The sequence below is a fragment of the Rhea americana genome, unplaced genomic scaffold, assembly GCF_003343005.1.
Source record: "Rhea americana isolate MKP2758 unplaced genomic scaffold, rheAme1 scaffold_88, whole genome shotgun sequence".
Lineage (NCBI taxonomy): Eukaryota > Metazoa > Chordata > Aves > Rheiformes > Rheidae > Rhea > Rhea americana.
In genome coordinates this window covers 2,632,778-2,651,961 of record NW_028187066.1, presented here as the reverse complement: position 1 = coordinate 2,651,961, position 19,184 = coordinate 2,632,778, and the positions used below count along the sequence as shown (strand labels likewise).

General features: G+C 41.0%; 1 protein-coding gene across 3 annotated transcripts in view; it reads right to left on the bottom strand.

The window, feature by feature from the left end:
* Positions 1 to 32: 32 nt before the first annotated feature.
* The window catches only part of MSRB3 (methionine sulfoxide reductase B3), a 93,528-nt gene continuing 74,376 nt past the window's right edge, over positions 33 to 19,184 (bottom strand). For all 3 annotated transcript variants that reach the window (XM_085323844.1, XM_085323843.1, XM_085323845.1), the window contains 2 exons: positions 5,240 to 5,337; positions 33 to 307 (listed from right to left, as the gene is read on the bottom strand). In XM_085323844.1, coding sequence (XP_085179970.1) covers positions 143 to 307; positions 5,240 to 5,337 — 263 coding nt within the window. In that variant the 3' untranslated portion in view covers positions 33 to 142. The remainder of the gene's footprint in view (positions 308 to 5,239; positions 5,338 to 19,184) is intronic.

The following is a 19,184-nucleotide window of genomic DNA, read 5'->3' as shown; positions in this document are numbered from 1 at the left end:
AAAAGAAAAGAAGAAAAAAGGATGCTGCAAAATGGTTTCAAGCTTTTAAATATTCTTAGGATATAAGATAGCAGGCAATTTAGAAAACATTCCTTGTAAGCTCTGTGGGATCCAAACAGTTTTCTGCAGGCCTTGCTTTGTCCTACAGCTCAGCTTTGCCTGTTTGGGCAGGACGGGTGTTACTGCTGCCTTCTCCAGCGTTGTTCTTGTCTACTGGCTTGAAAGACAATGAAGCAGAGTTTGTGCAGTATCGTTTGCCAGTTGGACGAGGTCCATCGTCAAAAACATGCCCCAGGTGAGCACCACACTGAAAGAAAACAATAGAGTRTGACTGTTTCTGCAAAACGTGGTGGCATCACAGCAGTATTGAGCAACGACTAGCAGCCACTTCCAGGAAAGCTCATAGGTGCCTGCTTTGCCATTTCCAGTGGGATTCAGAGCCTGCATTTACAAGAGCAGTGCAGGAAACCTGGGACACCATGGGGGCCAGCCCAGGTTTCCTGGAGTTCCTGCTGTGCTACTGCACGTGTCCAGTTGGGCCATTATTTCTGAAAGCCACCTGTCTGCGTAATGATCTCATGGTGGGAACTCAGTTGAAAATGCGGTGGTGAGGGCAGCACTGCCCACATCTCGCTTAACACTGTAAGTATAATCATGTGGGAAAGGGGGAACCCGAGTGCTAAGCATTTCTCAGCCTGCAGCTGTCGCTACACCCCTCAGGAGGCAGACATTAAACCCCCGGCAATCCCCACAAGGACCTAAAGCAGTAAGGATGCACTTTGGAGTATGCCCTCATATCTTCTTTCCACAGCTTGTAGTTTTTCCAAAACCTAAGAGCATCAGGGTGCTCCTCTGCATCTTGCCCCTGGAGGGGATGCATCTCATCTACTCATCTCATACTACTTTTTGTAGTATATAGGTCAGATGATTAGAAAACACCCATAGTACAGAAATGTAAAACATTTCTGAATGACCACTAGCTGGGAGTAATTTACAAGCAAGAATGATGCTGAATTTGTTTTTTGCAAGGAATATGAAACTATAGCTGGTCTCATGACAGTTTTGTTCTGTATGAATTGGCTTTAGATATGTGCAGTGGTATGCATGCTGAACATTACTGCTCCTCTCTGTAAGAAAGGTAACACTCTCTTGCTTTACAGAAGAGTACAATATTTGGAAGAAGCTGATGCAGTTGGCCATTATTCAGAAATTAGAATTACTATCACTGCACATTATGGCTGACAACTTATCAGGATAATAAGTGCATCTTATAATTAGTCACTTAAATTTCACAAATTCATTTTTACAGCCTGCCATGAGAAAAAAAAAAAAAAAAAAAAAAAAAAAGCTTTGCACTGGAGAAATATTTATCTTAAGCAGGAAAGTCATGCTGTTTCACTAAAGAGCTTTGCCCTTTCAAGTCAGTAGCTGATCTCAGTGAGAACAGGAATGATGTAACTGAGATCACAGAGCTGTTAGTAGGCTCACGGTCAGACAGCAAAAATTAAGGACTGAGAGTTATTCTTAACATTTAATTAATTCATGGTTTCCAAAGTGCATAGAGGCAATAYTGATTATTCTGAACTGTGAATGAGTTTTGGAGGGCAGCTCTACTACCCTGCTGCTAATATGTGGCTAACGTTATCCTGCTGTTACGGCCTTTAATTCACCAAAGTAATAAGGAGGGTGTCTGCAGAAGCAGGTAAATCTTGGTGCAGGTTAGACTGTCTCAGAGTTTGGAGGAGGCTCTCGCACCAACTAGAAGGGACAGAAACCCTTTCTTTATTGAATAAGGACATGAGAAATGCTAAATGTCAGGGACCGCAGGAGTGGGGCAGGCAGGATGTGAAGACAGGGCCTGAATCTTCCTGCAGCGCTGGCTGAGGTCTGACCAAGTCCAGCCTTTCAGCGGGGGGACGTGGCCAGGCTGCGGCCAGGCTGTCATCCCCACGGCCCCCGAGCAGCTGGAGCGCCGGCAGCCCGCAAAGCCCATGCTGTCTGCGGAGAGAATCCAGAAGCACCGGGAACGGCGCTGGGCTACAAAGTAGCTGCTCGACTTTGTCAGAAGGGGAAAGAAACAGGGTGAGTAGGAAGAAGCAAGGGAAAATTGCATGAGAAATATAAATGATGCTGCTTCAAGGCTTGCCTCTGAAAGATGGCTGCCTTGTCACACTTTCCTCCCCTCATCACCTCTTTCTTTCTTTCTTTCCTTGTCCTTGAGATTGAAGGCCTTTTTGGGCAGGCCTGAGATGTTTCTAGGAGTGGAGTCTCTCACAACGCAGCATTTCACCTGATTAGCACCTTTCCATATCTCAAAAAACAAAACAAAACTTAGAGTCCCAGAAAGAGTATTTTTGTAAATGCTCGGCATCCTAACTAAATAATCTCAACTAAGACTGCTTCAAAACCTCCTGGCTAGAAGTGTTAAATAGATCTTTTTCAGATTAACATTTACACAGAGGTAATCATTCCTCTCCAATGGACAGAAATGGAACAAAAGAAAAACTGCCAAGAGAAACAGTCTCCGGGACTAATACTCACAAACATGTCAACTATGAAGGCAATCAAGGCAATCTATCAAAGAGATTTTCCTCACAAAATCCGAAAAGCTGTTCAAAGCAGTCCCATCACACCTCCCTGGGATGGCAGAATCCCACCAGGATTGGATTAGTGCAAAATTTGTTACCATTTGAGATTACCCYTCACTAAAAATTTATGTGGATATGCTCTCTGTAGAGAACTCCATAGCTCATCTGCCCTGAAAGAAATGTAATTCAATTCTTTGTTTCACAGCATAAGAACCCCGGCCCTCAGCTGASAGTACAAAGGATGAATTGATTTAACTATCCTCCCCACACATTACCCATAGGTGCTGACTATTTTTCTAGGCCATATATAARTGTCTGTAAAGCCTCTCAAAAAGAAACTATCTGTTGCAGCTCTATACACACAGACACACAYATATATATACACAAACACACATGTATTGGCCAGAGTGCACTAGGATGATGAAATGGTTAGAGTTAAGCACCTGAAATATGTGTTTGGGAGCAGAAAATGCAGGGGGGTCACTGCTAACTGTCAGTATGCTTGGATCTCTCAAGGCTCCTGGTTCTAGTATACTGCCACGAGCCACGGAAAGCAGCTYGCAATCAGCTGCTGAAACATATTCAGAGCTATCGATGTGCAAGGGAAGGAACTCTTGAAGGGGAAAGAGGAAAGAGACAGAGATGCAAGACCAGTTTTAGACTATTCCTCAAATGCATTTACAATTAACTTTTACTTGTCAGTAATCATTGAGTTTTTAAATATTTCTATGCTGATGTATTTCCAAAAATCTGTAAAAGTTTTTTTTTTTTCCTTAGGATAATACTATAGATGTCTTTGGCTTATATTACAGCATTTTTTTCCCAGCATTTACTCTCTGTAATGGAGAACTTAAAAAGAGAGGTTTTTAACTCTCTRAAACAGGTGGAAGGATGCTTAAAGTAACTGCTTTTTCATCTGAAAAAGATTAATAAGGTTTTGGGTGTGGGAGAGGGTATTTCCCCTCAGTTTGACCAAGGCCTGCCATATCAATCCTACTGCATTTCCAGGCTGCAGTAAAATCGTGCTCCTTTTGCAGCTGCATGTGCAATTCACATTCCTTGGGCTCAGAGGAGGGGAGGAAATGGTTTTGTTATGGATACACAACGGGATGGTATTAACTGTGCTGAGCAGTGGCTGCAAAGATGTTCACCGCTCCTGAAGCTATTTTCCTGGATGACTYGATCATCTGTGGGGTTACTCTGCCAGGAAGTCAACGTAACTGATAAGAAGTTGCCATTGGATTGTCTAGCGACTTTGGTCATATTTTTTTCTCTACGCTGTAAACTCAGACTTCGGTTTTGCTCTAAGTTTATGGTGTCTGTTTGTGATTGCTGTTAATACTCCTGGTCTCATTGTCTGCTGGTGCTATTTTTTTTGGCAAAAGGTAAATGACATTCCCAGATTCCTTGGCCTGACCACAGGCTTCTGTGACCCTCACCAAGGTGAACCCAGGAGCTCCAGTCATCTCTTGACAGGAGTCATCAGATACAGCCTGCTCAGCAGGTTGTCAATGAACTGCTTTTAGCACTGTTCAGCCCTACCAAGCAGAGCTGAAGAAAGTGGTTGCATTTTTGATTATTCCAGTAAACACTGGAAAAGTGAGAAATACCCAGACAGTGGTCAGTCTTGCTAGGGAATTTAGAGAAATGGMTATTTCAAAAAAGTAATAAATGAATCTTCTAAAGAATGTCATCAATGTAAAAACAGTACAAGTAGTAAAAAATTATCTAATAGACATGGCATACCAGTAGCCATGCAGATTGGCTGTAACTGTGTAGGGCCGAATTCTCTACCCAGGCAGGAGTTAATGGATTCTCTTGCCTCTTTTGGGGAAGCTTCTTAACTCACTCTGAGAGCTTATATATGACAACTGAGTGATTAGCGAGTGTGTATAACATCACTGAAGAAATCACTTATCCTACCAATAATTCTGCCTGGAAATAAAAGAGCAAATTCTCACAGCCCAAATGAAGCTGCTGCTTCTCTCAGGAGGAATTTGAGCATGTGGAGAAAGAGGACTGCAAGCTGCTGGGTATGACTGTCCAACGCCAACGCAACAGCTTCTCCCTTTGCTAGGTAATGATTATGCCGTTCCCTTTGCAGAGAAGAGCACAAAGGATGAAAGCAAGTAGAAAGAGACAGATAACGGAAAATTTTGGTTTGTTTTGAATGGCTACTGACTTCATTATTATGGCAGATGGGATTGTTTGAAGCAACCATTAAGAATGCCCTGGGAATGAGCGCTGAGAACGAGTTAGCACCGCTGCACAGTAATGCGCAGTGATGGAATCAGCACACACATCGTCGCTCCAGCGCCTTCACTTCCCTCTCTGCTCTTCACTTATGGAGGTAAGTTGGCAAGGCTCAGGGGTTCCTTTGAAGGGACAATTTTTGTAGACTCAACACTGAATCCAACCATTTACATAGAGTCTGTTAAATCTTACACTAGACAACAATGTGCACTCCAATGAGCCCTTTGTGCTTTCAGCTTGTTCCACCAAGCTGTTGTATCTACGACCCACTGTGCTCTCTTGCAGTGATTACTATTTAATGGAACTGAAAGGTTTGCAAATCTTAGGGAAAGCATAACACACAGTAATGATTTTTGCAGCCTTGCCATCAGAATGGTCTGTATGTGCTATAAACTAACCTGACTGCAGGAAATTTCAATTCTGTGCATCCCATAGGAGAAATCGTCAGTGAAAGTAAGTGCATCGGGACTGATCACATCATAGAAGGAAGGCCAACCTGGAAAAGAGGAACAAGTAAGAAGAAAAGATGCTATTGCATCTTCGTGACAGATGATTGTAAAAATCAGAGAGAATAACACTGAAAAAATCTTCACGTCACTCCAGAGCCTGAAAATAACTGAAATGGAGATTTTGGATCGTATATCATACAGGTATTTTGGAACATTTTACCCTAAACACAAAGTTGTTTACAGGCAAGGATCAAGTTGCCAGTGGCTGCCCATCTTCCATCTTAATAGAGATTCCTGCACTCCACTGTGAGCAATAGTAACAGTTTAGGTGAAGCAGGAAGATGGTGGCTCAGGTAAGCCAGCTTCAGTCTCATATCACTTTAAGAAAGCATAAATTCCACCTAGAAGACAAACAACAAGACTTTGTGGAATACAAGTATTATGCTTTTGCAGTGTAAAGGTCCTTTAAAAAAAGATTGGATAAGTTGCACATTAGAGTCCCACAGCCTACCTTAACCTTTGCTTAAACTAAAGCATGGTTACCACTAGAAGGATATGCTCAGTCTGACCCATCTCGCATTAGAAGCAATGAGGTGACTATTGTTGTGTCTAATTYCAAAATTGTGATGAGTGCTTCAGATTACCTGTTGTCTACAGCTTAACTGGAGTCATAACAATGCCTGTATCACAGACCGCTAGTAGATGGTCTGCATTATTCTCTGCATCCAGAACAAAAATATTGCACTCATTAACATGCACGTTCAACAGAGCTGCTATCTGAGCACTGAGCAGCGCGACCTGATACCAGATGATTATGAGGTGGCATACTTGATTTACAACTAACAGGCATCTATCATTTAAATAATGACTTTCTATTCTTTAACTGTTCCTTTCCAAGTCTCCCACTGTCCACAACACAGGTAAAAAGAAATCTGAATTTATTCAGTGGCCCAGTAGATGCTCATAACACAGCTGTAATTTTTCAGCCACTCCTCAAAAAATAGTCATCATAGGCTCCACTTCTTGAAGCTCAGCTCCCAGATAAGAACCTGATACATTTTAAGGTCATGTCAACATCTGCCAGTGCCCATCTGACACCCCACCAGATATCTGTCCCTCTCATTTAGTCTCTTGCCAAATGTCGTAACACACACAGATACACTCTTCCTCTCTATGTATTACATATATGCCCACGCATACAGAATTTGTTTCTTCTTCTAGTATCTGCCAAACATTTGCTACTGATGATTTCATAAAATGCCTTGCAATAAGTTATTAAGAAACACAGCAGCTGTGAATCACTGCATGAAGATGAATAAAGGATATATACAGTTTCCCATAAGTAAAGGGAGTAAAATTTCTTATTTAGTAGAAGGAGGTGTGGAAGCTATCAAGTTTTCTGAACATGGGTATGGAAAGTGTGTAAACTGGAGAAAGAGTCCATATGTCTTCAGTTATATCTTAAACTGTTAAATGTAGAGAAACACTTTTTAGGATGCCAGCATCCTAAAAGGCATAAATTTTTAAGAAAGAAATGCTCAAAAATGTTCCCCTTTTGAGAAACTCTGCACACATGTCATAGCTTTCCCAAGCCTGCAATCTGAAGGCATTTCCAGCCCCACGTCTGACACCCCCAAAGAGTCTACTTACATCAGAAGTGTTAACCCAGAACTCACTGCAGTACTAAGTAGACTCATGTTTTTTCCTTTTCTTTCACCTCTCTCCAAAACATGGCAAATGTAAGAGTTATAGATAGTAGGTGGATTGAAGAGCCAGAGCTCTGAACTTGGAAAATATCCCACAAAACTGAACTTGAAAAACAGTGTAGCAGTGACATTCTTAAAAAAAAATTATAAATTTTTGCCTTTGTGCAAAATAACCTCCACCAAACAAATACCTTCACAAACAGAAAGGAATAAACACACAACAAGTTTTGTAGAAGGGGTTATCCTGTTGACAGAAAAATTGATGGCTTCTCTCCACACTATTCATCATCTCCTTAGCTGGGTCTCTGTCTAATGAAAATTGAAGTCTTATATAGGGCCGGTCGAACTACTTTTTGATTAAGCCTTTTCAGTTTTTCACATTTAAATGCTTTGCAAAAAAGTGACATATCTAACTGTCAGCTTGTGTGATGGCAGAGGAGCTCTGAAGAGACATGTTCCTTGGGGCAACCAACTATCTCATTGTGTGAAGGCATTTGAAGGAGGAACATTTCACTGCTGCAGAAATTCTCAGAGGCAACCCTCCCTCCTCTGTAATAGCAATAAGGGAGAAGCTTCAAAGGCTGCTACACAGAGATTGAAGCAATCTGTGTCTTGCTGAGAAAATTATCTTGTGAGAAGGGTTTGGAGGAGATGTGTTTATGTCAGCTTTGACATTAAAGAAAGACCATCCATCCTCCTTTCTCCAGACTTTTCCTTTTGGTCTTCCCATTCAACACAGAAAAAAATTATTTGCTTTGGATTAATTCCATGCACTTTTAAAAAATGAAGTCATCTGAAACCTATATAAACAGTAAAGCTCCTCCTAAAGTAGCCTTTGTACCGAACTGGAGTGACTTCAATTTGGGCTGTTAGTTCCTGCTATATGTGACACATGTTCCAAAGATTCTCCCACTACCACATATGCTCCCGAGACAGGACTCCGAAACACTCTCTGCATCCAGGGGACATATAATCTTGAAGAGATATAAGCTTTTATTTCTTAGTCATGCTGTCTCTTCTCGAGCACCATTGCTGCCCAGGCATTAGCATTTTTGTGACAAACTAATACCTCCGTGGGAGTCGACTGAAAGCTGAGCTGTGACAGAAAAACTCCTGAAGGGCACTGGGAGACACACTGTCACTCTGTGCACCTTGAAAGGAAGACAAGTGAACCGCTCATTGAGTTGATGAGACAAACTCACCGGGAACATCCACCCCTCTGCTGGCTCATTTCCCTTCTCCAAAGTTAAAGTGGAAAACGCACGCAATAGTTTGCTAACCTTCTCGTGGCTCTGGCCATTTTCTCTGCTGTGAAAGCTGCCAGGAACAAGCTGTAGAAGTAGTCTGCTTGTCTGCCTATCGGGCAACTCCCAGTGATGCTGGAAAACCAACTAGACCCCTGTGGGTTCTTCATACAATCTTTCTTTATAAGTGGCAAATGACACAGTAGTGACCTCCTCTTTGTTAGTCCCAAGCTGCTTTTCTTGCTTTTCCTTTACTGGCTCCTGCTCGCCTGCTCCTTTCCTTCAGCCACCTGAGTGCCTGCTTCCCTGCTACTACAGGCCTGCAAAATGGCTGATCCACTATATGTTTTAAGTTGCTTTTAATGATGTATTAATGCTTCAGCCTGCCTTTAAATATTAAACTTGAACTGTTAGGGAATGGGGGCAGGGAGYGCTGTAAGAATGGCGGAGAAGATGACCCTTCTGGATCTGCTCTGCTTCTGCTGAGAATGAGGGAAACTGATCCCGAGCACAGCAAAAACTGCGCGCTAGAAAAGACCCTTTATAAATGTCAGTGCTTAGAGTCGGACCTCGAGAGATTATTGATTTCTGTCAGCTCTAGCTCAGCAAATCTGATGGGCAGCAAGAGCAGGAGCACTATCGTTTGAAGGATGGTAAAACATAATAGCTCAGAAAAAATAGCTACGGGAGGAAGGGGGCAAAGGGTAATTGCAGGAGACAAGACGGAAAGCCTCCTCACTGAGTGAGCAACTTCAAGTGGCATTTGCACATTTTTTGTGTGATTGGAGCCAAGATTTGTGAGTACATTAATCCCTGAACCTAAACTTCAGTTTGAAGGAGAGTATTACACTGTAATGGGCAACAATTTGTATCAAATTAGAGATGTTTAAAATGAGACCATTCCTATTTTCCTATGGTGACTTTTCATTACATYGTCAATATAAAAGGGCTTTAAAATAAGAAGTCCACTATGTTTGTGTTCACTCTAAGACCCTTTWCACAGGACCTGGGCCTCTATGGCTTAAGGGCTGGTTTCTAGTACGTTAATAAGCCAGCCAGAGAGACGAACAGGTATTCATATATATACCAGGTATCCCTTCTAAGCCTCAAACTACAGTTAAATAAAACAATGAAACTTCCTACAGTCAAGTAGCTAAAGGAAAACTGTGTTTAAAATGAACATTTCTGACAGATCTTTTCCACTCATTCTGCACGAGTAACAGAAGGGATCTTACGCTGCTGGGTGTTACACATACTGAGTCATGTCCTATTCTTTCTTCATGTCCTATTCTTTCTCATTTTGAGATTTCCACCAAGTATTTCAAAGAAGTTGCACAGTCTTTATAAACTTCTCATCCCTTTCCTCCTCATTCTGGCAAAGAGGTGACAGCAGCTGATACCTCTTTGTCAGAGAACACTTTCTTCAGAACAGAGAACACCTCATATTGCCACAGGCAACAGAAGCGAAGAACAGGACGGAACAGAAGCATGTGCTCTGATAATGTATATTGGGTTTTGTTTTTACTGCTACAGGGTTTCAAATTATTTAAAAGAGATATTTTATCTGTGACTTTCAGACCTCTTATTCTAAGTACCTAATTTAGTTAATATCACTAATGAGCAGCTTAAGGTAGGTGCCTACATAGGGAACTGGCACAAGATGGGTATCATGGGAGCACAGGCAGCCAGCACTCAGCAGTCTCAGACAGCTGGCGAATTGTATAGCTTGCCTCCTTCTTAGATAGAGATGCCAAAATAGCTGAAATGCCAACTACAGCTGTTTGTCTACAGTCAAGCCTCTTTTGTGCTTTCCTGATAGAGAAATTAAACACCAGCAAGAGTAGACTGTCTCATTCACATTAGCCCAGGAAATTCTAATGCTCCTTTTTCTTGTGGACAAATTCAGGACTATTTCCTGGGGCAATGTTCCTGCAAAAAAGAAAGACATTTTGTTCCCACAAACATTTGGAAAGCGGTCTACYTGTTGACTGATTGATCAATTTTAGAAGCATCTCAAACCTCCCTCCATTTTTACAAGTTTGTACACATTWAGTTGTACTTAGACCTCCAACTTCCTAATACATGGATGTAAGCAGTTAGACATCTAACTATTAAAATATGAGACTATAATTATTTGCAGAAGCAAAACTGCWGGCTGCTTTGGAAAACCAGGCCTGATAGCCTATTTTTCCCCCTTTCCTGAACTAATATTCCTTTTGACATTTTTTTTTGAACAGCAAAATTGCAATCCCACAGCATCTAATGCTCTGATATTCCCATTTCTTACACCTGCTGACTGCAGACCTCCACAGTTTTTCAATAACTGTGATGTTTGTAGTTATGCTTTTCATTTTAGAAGCCAAAGAGATTAAATCCAACCTGCATTTTATCATTCCTTGCAGTAATTATTCCAAGCATTTACTTCAGTGAGTTATTTACAGATGGAGATGTAGGGGGAGATGGAAGACGTTAGAACTACCAAATGGCACCAGATGGAAAAGAAAGAGGACCTTGACCTGAAAAGTATCTTGTTTCTCTGATGTGCTGTATTTTTAGAATTTTGATTCCCTTTTAACCTAACACAGATTACTGAAAACCCAAAGGCTTTTTAAGGTAGAGTCTTATCATTTATCTTCACTGAGAAGCTGTATCTGTGTAAAATATGAAGCATATAGGATTAAAAAAAGATAATAAAGTTTTTACTTTGAAACCGCTGTAAAGCTGATGGGCCTTCACTTTTTTCCTTCACACAAGTTTACTGAAACAGAATCCAACAGACACAGGCATCCACAGCTGTAACTTCTCACATACAAGTTTAATGTAAAACTACAAAATGACATACTGCAATTATGTACAATGCCTGCACAAATATAGGGCATTTTTTGGCTAACATGCCGGGCTATTTTTTATAATATCTCCATGATGATGAATCCAAAATAAATAGTCTTACTTRCAAATATTTTGCAATGAGGTAACGTTACTTTCAGTGCAGGTTCATCTAATTTACCCAAGGATAACTAAAACTAAAATGAGGCATAGAAACATTCTTGTTCATCAGCACATGGCTGCATAATAGATATGCATTTCACTGGTAAGAAAATAATTGGTCCTTTCTGGCACCATGCAGGTTTAAGAAGGACTACATGGTAATGTTTTTTAGCAGAACATGCAGAGTGTYGGAGCAGTAGCAAGGTTGCGTGGGGGGAGCAGAAAACAAACTAAAGCTTAATTTGGGAAATAAAAGTAAAGAGAAGGTTTACCTCTAATACATTATCTCCAACAGCAAAGCTGGRCTACCACAGCAGATAAAACTCACTCTGAGAGAACAGTGTGCAAAGGGAATTTTACAAAACAACGGAACTCCTAATAGCAGCTTTTATGAGACAATCATCATCTGTTTTTTCTTTTTATGTTTCTCACTTGGGAAATAAAAAAAGTGAAAGTCATAAATAAAGGTGGTATTTGTTTTTTTCCACTAAGGCGCTCTGATTGTCAAAACAACTTTCTATGAAACAACATATGCAATCCAGATTTATWTCTCTGGTAGTGGGAGAAGGTTATATTTGTTTAAAATTATTGTTGAGGGAGATTTGAAACTTCACATCTACAATCTCATCTGACATCTGAATTGTTCAGAACAAGASTGACCCTGATGTCTCTAGAGCAATGAACGCATGGGGCCAGTTCTCCTTAGCAATTAATAACTGTATCACAAYACAGCTATTGCCCTAAATGCTTCCTTAAGCATTGTAAAATACTGCTAAATATACATTGGCTGCTTTAGAACCTTCCTCTAAAATGCTTTTGACATCTCCAATGTCTGGACTGCTGTTAAAATCAACAGGTAAGCAAGAGCTGGGATCTTCCTCAAGTCTTCTTACAAAGATTGAGTTACTAATGGTTTCTTTTTTGGTTCAGGTTCAACAAAACTACTGAACCTAACTCACTTCCTCCCAAAGGATGGTTTTCTCCCCTCATCTGAACAGTGTCTCTTGTTACTTTGTTACTTTAAATCATGGCTAATGTTTTTAAAAATATATCTTACACATAAGTCAGTTGTAGATCTTCAGCATCAAAGGAACCRAACAGAATCATGTGAAGCAGTGTAACCTTAAGCTATAATTTAAAAATGCCATTAAGAAATATCTCAAATAGTTTAAAAAATTTACTGTTGACCTAGTAACCTCTGTCTAAAGCATTCAATTTCGAATAAATGTTTTTGTTTTCCTTCCAAAAGCAGTATTGGTAGAAAAAAAATGTATGTCTTGCAAAGTAGCTTGCAATCTGTATACTTACGAGCTATCTGCATAATTCACTAAAATAACTGCAAGTTTCACATCAGATGAGTAAGTTAGGAAAAYACTAGAGATCACAGCCCTTCTGATGGAAGTGATTTGACAAAACTGGAATCCAAATGTAGTGTATTCATGGGGAAAATCAAAAGAACTGGAAATGCAATCCTGTAATAGCAGTGTGYGGCACAAATGATGATGACTACTAATTATGAATGACTGTACTGTAGAGCCCAAGTTTATCTAGGAACACCAGTCACAGATGAGGTACGCATTTGAAAAATTTGTCTTAGGGTGCTTCAAATAACAGACATTTATAATTTGTTTTTAAACCTGTCAAAATATTTTCACATAGTTATATGCATATCAAGGAAATAAATTTGGTAAAGAACAAGCAGAGATCAAATACATATTAAAACTAAAACTACAGAGATGGAATTCTGACAGAAATAGTTTTTAACTCAAGAAATGCAGCCTGTATCATTTTCCTTTTGCAGTTATATTTCTTCTGAGCAACAAGCCTACAGCATCAAGTGCCATAGCAGCCAAACACCCTCCTCATTACAGCTGGACAAACAAGCTCTCATTGCAGTAGTAAAGTTCTGAAACAAGGGAAAGAGTTATTACAGTGATTAAAAAACAAAAAAAAAGACCAAGGCCTCCTTTCTTCTATTTACTTTAGATATTGAATGCGATGCCTTGGTAAGAGAAYTTAGTCACAAATAACTAAAAGGGGACAGAATATTCTTGTCCATCAAGAAAATGTTTCTTCAAGATCTGGGCCTAGACTGGAGCAGTTAGTTGATGGCAATGTCTGCCCAAAGTCCACAAAATAGCATACTGAACAGCAGGTTGAAAACAGATCCCCAAACATGCAGTGAGGCAATGTGGTCACCGGACAAGACTCTGCAGGAAGGTGGAGCAGGGTCCCATCTGACACCATCACAAAGGGATAGTGCAAAATCCACCTCTTTGCCTAATATCAAGAGATTATCAACTAGGTAGTTCTTAAAATTGGTAATATTTCCAGAGCAGGGTTTTCCGTCCAGAGAAGGAATAACTTATGCTGAGYGACAGGCTCCCCAGACTCCACTAGAAGCCCTGCCCTGAAGCCATCACTGACCTCGGAAGCACCAAAGCTCCATTCTGCAGCTTCATGCAAAGCCCACTCAGGTGCTACTGTCATGAAGTACCTGGTACCTAGGGTAGTTTTCCACCGCCCTCTGCCCATGGGTTTGTCTGCACAACATGTRCTTGAACATGGCACTGTACAGCACAAAAGGATGTGAAAACAACAGGTATCACCAAAGAAAAGAAAAAAAAGGCGTGATTTGTGGGGATAGATAGTTCAGAGCTGTTGTTGGGTTGGGTGACCTACACACCTCCCTTCCTTTAAGTTTTCTGTGGAAAATTTCAGCTGTACTTTGAAAACTACTGAAAACTGAAACTATTGAAATGGAAAAAAGTTTAGTATTTCAGATTATAATGTTCACCTTCTGTTTTGCTTGCTGTTATGGTTTTTAAAGCAAAGCATGCCCTTTCTGCTATAAACCCCACATTTTCCTTCAAGAAGGATTTCAAAGGAAAGTTTTTCACAACCTTATGATATAGACAATGACACAKTCCAAGGAAAGGAACAGCTTGGAAAACTGCTTAAAAAATATCTTATGAGGAGCTATTCTCCTTCAGTACTCTGCTGAGGCCAAACCAGCTTGCCTGCAGGATCAGTCTAAAGACTGTACAAGCACTAACATGGCTGCTGCACTGATCAGTTCAGTACAGACCAGTTCAATACAGATCTCTCTTACTTGCTCAGGTGCCTACGCTATTCCTGACATGACAGCTTCTCTATTTTCTTTTTTCATTTTTTTCCGGGTTAGCCTTCTATTATATTTTTGCTTGAATAGAGAAATTAAATAAGCCAAACAAGCTGCATACAAACTGCTCCTAATATAGCAGTTATTTTCAACCAGAGCTAAGAGCAGTTATAATTAGGTACAGTATGAATGGTCACAGTTGAAGTCAGTTATATTCACTACATGTTTCTACAGAGAGATAATACTGGTTTAGAAACATCCAACTTGCTTCAGGGTCTTGTTTTCTCTTACCCTAAATAAAGATTATTCCCCCTAAAGGGAATAATTGACTTGGAAAAGAAATCTGATGCAATGTGCAAGAGGAGAAATAAGATTTAGAAAGAACTGGCAAAAAGGAACTGGCTCAATGTGTAGGAGAAGACTGGAAGGTGACAAGATGCTAGGAGTGAAGGTACAATTATTTAACAAATGCATTCAAGTGCCTCAAGGAAAACACTCCAGATTCATCAGAATTTGTCCCAAGCTTCTCTATTATACAGTGCCTTCCCCGGGGCTGGCCATATCTCTAATTCAGATTGTCAACTATTGGGACACTTTTGACATGCAATGCCCTGTAATACCCACATATTTGTGTTTCCTCAGGATCGCCTTTATTTCTGCTCAGCTATCCTGACTAGGTGGAATATAAGAATTTGGGAAATTTCTCTGGATGTCCCACAGCTGAGCAGGAGCTGAAGTCCCACCCCAGAAACATCCACGGCTCATGGACAGAACGTCATGTGCTGCCAGTGCGCAGGATGCCCAGCACTGTCTGTAAGCATTGGTCTCCTGCCCTCACACAGCCAYATCTGAGGTGTGCACTCTTTCAACAGTGAAAGCATATATATCCCAAATGAAAACAYGGGAGCTCTACTGACAGTTATCTTCTGTGAGCTACTAAGACTATGCTGATCCAAATTTGTTCCTGTTTACTCATCTTCCACTTTGCATTCGCCAGGCTTAAAAATGACACAGCCTGGCTCATAATCATTTTCTTTTCCTTTTCAGATAAAACTGTAAGCCTGCAGTTAAGTTTTCCCCAGAATAAAAGGGTACAAGAGAGATCTGCAAACATCCATAGTAAATTAGCGCTGGTTGCTTCACAGTGCCAGTGTTTGTCTAATTTCACTATGCTTATTTTAAACCAATACAAATTGGCCCAGCGTATCAATTCTACAAATCCTTGGTCTGAAGCGAATAAGGAGCTCCCGTTTTAGTGGAGCTCACAAAAAAATCATCAGCTGCAYGTGGATTAGCCCTACGAAGGAATGAGCTTATGTCAGAAATTGRAAAAAAAAGACAAAGGTTTTGTTTCAGTTTAAATGGAATAACGCATTGTAATGCAGGAAGGAGAGAGAGGAAGAAGAGCAAAGGAAATGCACGCTGACCATCATTTCTGAGGGAAAAGATGATATGTAACAGCTGGTGAAAGCATCCCTGTCATTCCCCCTGTTTCTAATTATTCAAGGATGAGCTCTTTGTCCTAAAAGTCAGAAAAGACCATCTAAAAATATTCCATCCGTTCCAGCTACGGAGTGAACAAACTGCACAAAGGTCTACGTTGGTAGCCAGAGGATGTTTTTTTTCCGAGAGATGAATAGGTAGCTTCCAACAAGATCCTCCAACCTGTCTTTTACCGTCTTTTGCATTGAGAGAGATTGTCCACCAGAGTCCAATGGACAGAAGATCTCAGCGGCCCGAATTGGCAAGCCCAACCTAAGGCCCTGCAGGGCGAAGCCCCACCGCAGAGCGCCGGCGTGACAGGCAGCAGCCTCACACCTCGTCCTCCAACCCGCAGAGAGAGCCCCACTCGAGAGGGACGGCAGCGCGCGGAGGCAGCGCTTCGCCGGCCCCGGCCTCGCGGCTGCCTGCGCAGGGGGTCCCCGCCTGACCCGAACCTTCTCCCCGCAGGAGCCTTCCTCCGAGTGGAAACCCGGCAGAACAAGGGAAAAAAMCCCTGAGTTAGCATAGAGCGAGTTCCACCTGGTGGTGACGCGGAACAGCGGGGACGACAACGAGCGAGCGTGCGGCGGGAAGAGTGACAACTAATACCTTTGTTCTTGTCTCCACCTGCTGATTTTATAAGTAAATATACTTGTGGAAAGTAGTTTTATAAATAAATACACTTGCTAGTTATTTTAAACCTGCGTTTCAGGATCAAGTTATATTCAAATGCCGCGATTTGGGAGAGGAGTGTGAATGAAAAGATTGTAAAAAYAGAATTATCAATGATTTGTTTCTGCTTTTTAACCAAACTTTTGGAAAACAGTATTTTCATTCTACYCTCTAGTTCCTTTCCTTCTTTCTAATATTTCAGTATGTCTCTGAAGAGCATATGGCTGCTGACTGTGTAACACAGGGTTTGCCCTTTTCCAGMCATTAAATGTTCTTAATATCCAGGTACAAAGTCATTGCCTGTCATTTCAGTCTTGGAAATGAAGAATACAGTAACCTGTTAGCTGCATCAAATTTAGCTGTATCAGATTTTGCTCTTCAGAAGCACTGACCTTGCATGTAGTAAGAAATGCCAATACCCACAGCAACTATTCTGAGGTACYGACTATTTAAAATCTGAGACCAGGCCCCTCAAGTGCCTTGCTGCAAAACCATTGTGCTATTAATTCTGTTATGAGTCTTCTGTGAACCAGTACCCAGACAGCGAGTTTGTACTGGCTGCCAGAGCCCTGAAACTCTGCAGACCGCGCTAACCCGAGAATCCCTGTGGCTCCCACAAGAGTAGGGGAGGCAGCTCAGAAGAAACCCAATTAACCGTACCAACAGTCCACTCTCTTTGCCCTTTTAAATCACGTGTGCCTATATCCATCTCCCAAAGCACAAAAACAGTGAGGATTCCTTCCAGCTTTCACCTTGCCAAATAAATCTGAATTCACAGTTAAGCAGCATTCAGGTTCCCGCCTCAGCTCCTCTTGTTCGAAGACATTCAAATACACCACCTAACCCATAACAAGATAACAAATAAGATAACAAATAAGATAACAAATGGCAGCCAAGCACCATCATTTTACACACCCAGGGAAGCAAACACAGAAGAAGCTCTTGTAGAAGCTAGTTCGCACTACAATCACCCTATAAATTTCTGGAACTCACATGTCAAAAAGCATCATCTTCAATTCACTGAACCTTTCAAAAAAGAACACACAAGGGTTCTGGAATTCCAGCCTAACCTGGCTTTCACCCTCTTCAGAAAGAACGAAAAAAAGACATGGAGGGGATATACAAAGGCATTTCTCATCAACTGCTAAATGGTCCAATATACTCGTAACCTTAGCTCTCTGCTTTATAGCAAGTGAGTGATGAAAACCTGATGGGACAGGCTTGCAAGCCACACTCTAACATTAAGTCACTGGGGTGCCTTACCAGAATTGGACAAAAGTGGACACCTGGCAAGGGCACTGGCAGCAAGTGGAAATACCACTGTCCAGAAAGAAAGTTTAAAAAAATTAAGAAAATTTCTGATTAAAATTTTAAGAGATGAAGTGCTGGCATGGTTCAGTTTTCTTGAAAAACAGGAATCAGTTCCAGAGCTGGCTCCTCAGATACTATTAAGAGACCTCAGAAGTAGAGTCATTTAGAAAGCAACCTCTTCAGGGAGTCCAGCTAAATCTACAAAGACATAAAATTCCAGTCAGACACAGGAAATTCTTAGGGGAATACAAGAATTTTATGAGTCAGAAGATAAAAATCCCTCTGAATATCTAACTGATCAAATGAAGTAGTCACCAGGAAAGGAGCCTGAAGAATCTGCATGTCATGAAGGACAAATTCAAACAAACAGGAAACTGAACGACCTGGATCTGTTTCCATTTTTAGGGCCCATGTCCCCTCCTTTGCTCCTTTAAGGTGCAAACCAAGCTGATAACTGCCGAAGCTGCCGTGCCGGTCTGAAGGGACTGCTTCACTTTAGATGAAGTCTGGCTTCCTCTAGCAAAGTCATTTTATTTATGATTCCCTATTTGTATTATTGTAGACTCTAGAGGCCTCAGGCCAGTCAAGTCCACTAATCATTCCAAGGAATACATGAAAAGACAGTCCTTCTCATGAGGTTTATAACCTAAAATTTAGCTTCTTTCCTGACAAGCAGAAGCAAGGCTAAATTCCTTCTATTAGATACTTTACCCATGCCGGTGGCTAGAGGTTCAGTCCTAAATGACACAGTTAGATCTCTCCCAGCTTCATGCTCGGGCACAGGCTTAACTACCGACACAGAGACGTTCTCACTGCTGCCAGAGGGATGCTCACAGCCCGAAGGGCCATGACATTAGGTACATAGCATTTCAAGACCTACCGATGTGAAGTAATACTACACACAGTGTACCTGCTCTCTGTTAGGAAACCAGTCATGGTCTAGATTCAAAAAAGAAAGGGTTTTACATGTGCATAGAATTGTATCTTGGATGCCTTTTGCATGGAGTGAGGAGATTTTTCAATCTCTTTTCTTTATTACAGAGTCACTGATCTAGAAAACAATTTTTAGCAATGTGCACTTTGCAGAGAGCATGTTAGAATTTTTAAAACTATGARGGCTGCTACTCTTTGCAAAATTTTTCCTCTATACCAAAATTACATTTACAGGAAATTAAAGTCCTTCTGTTAAGAAACTGAAGGATATAAACCTATAGAGAAGACAGATTTTTTTTTTGTTTTCTTCATTATATTTTATAACTTCAAATGTCTTCAGTCCAGAATGAAAAAAAAGGGAAAGTTTTCTTTAAACAAATTTTCCTTCAAAACTGGTCTTGGGTTTACTTAAAGGCTTTATTACAAAAAAAAAAAAA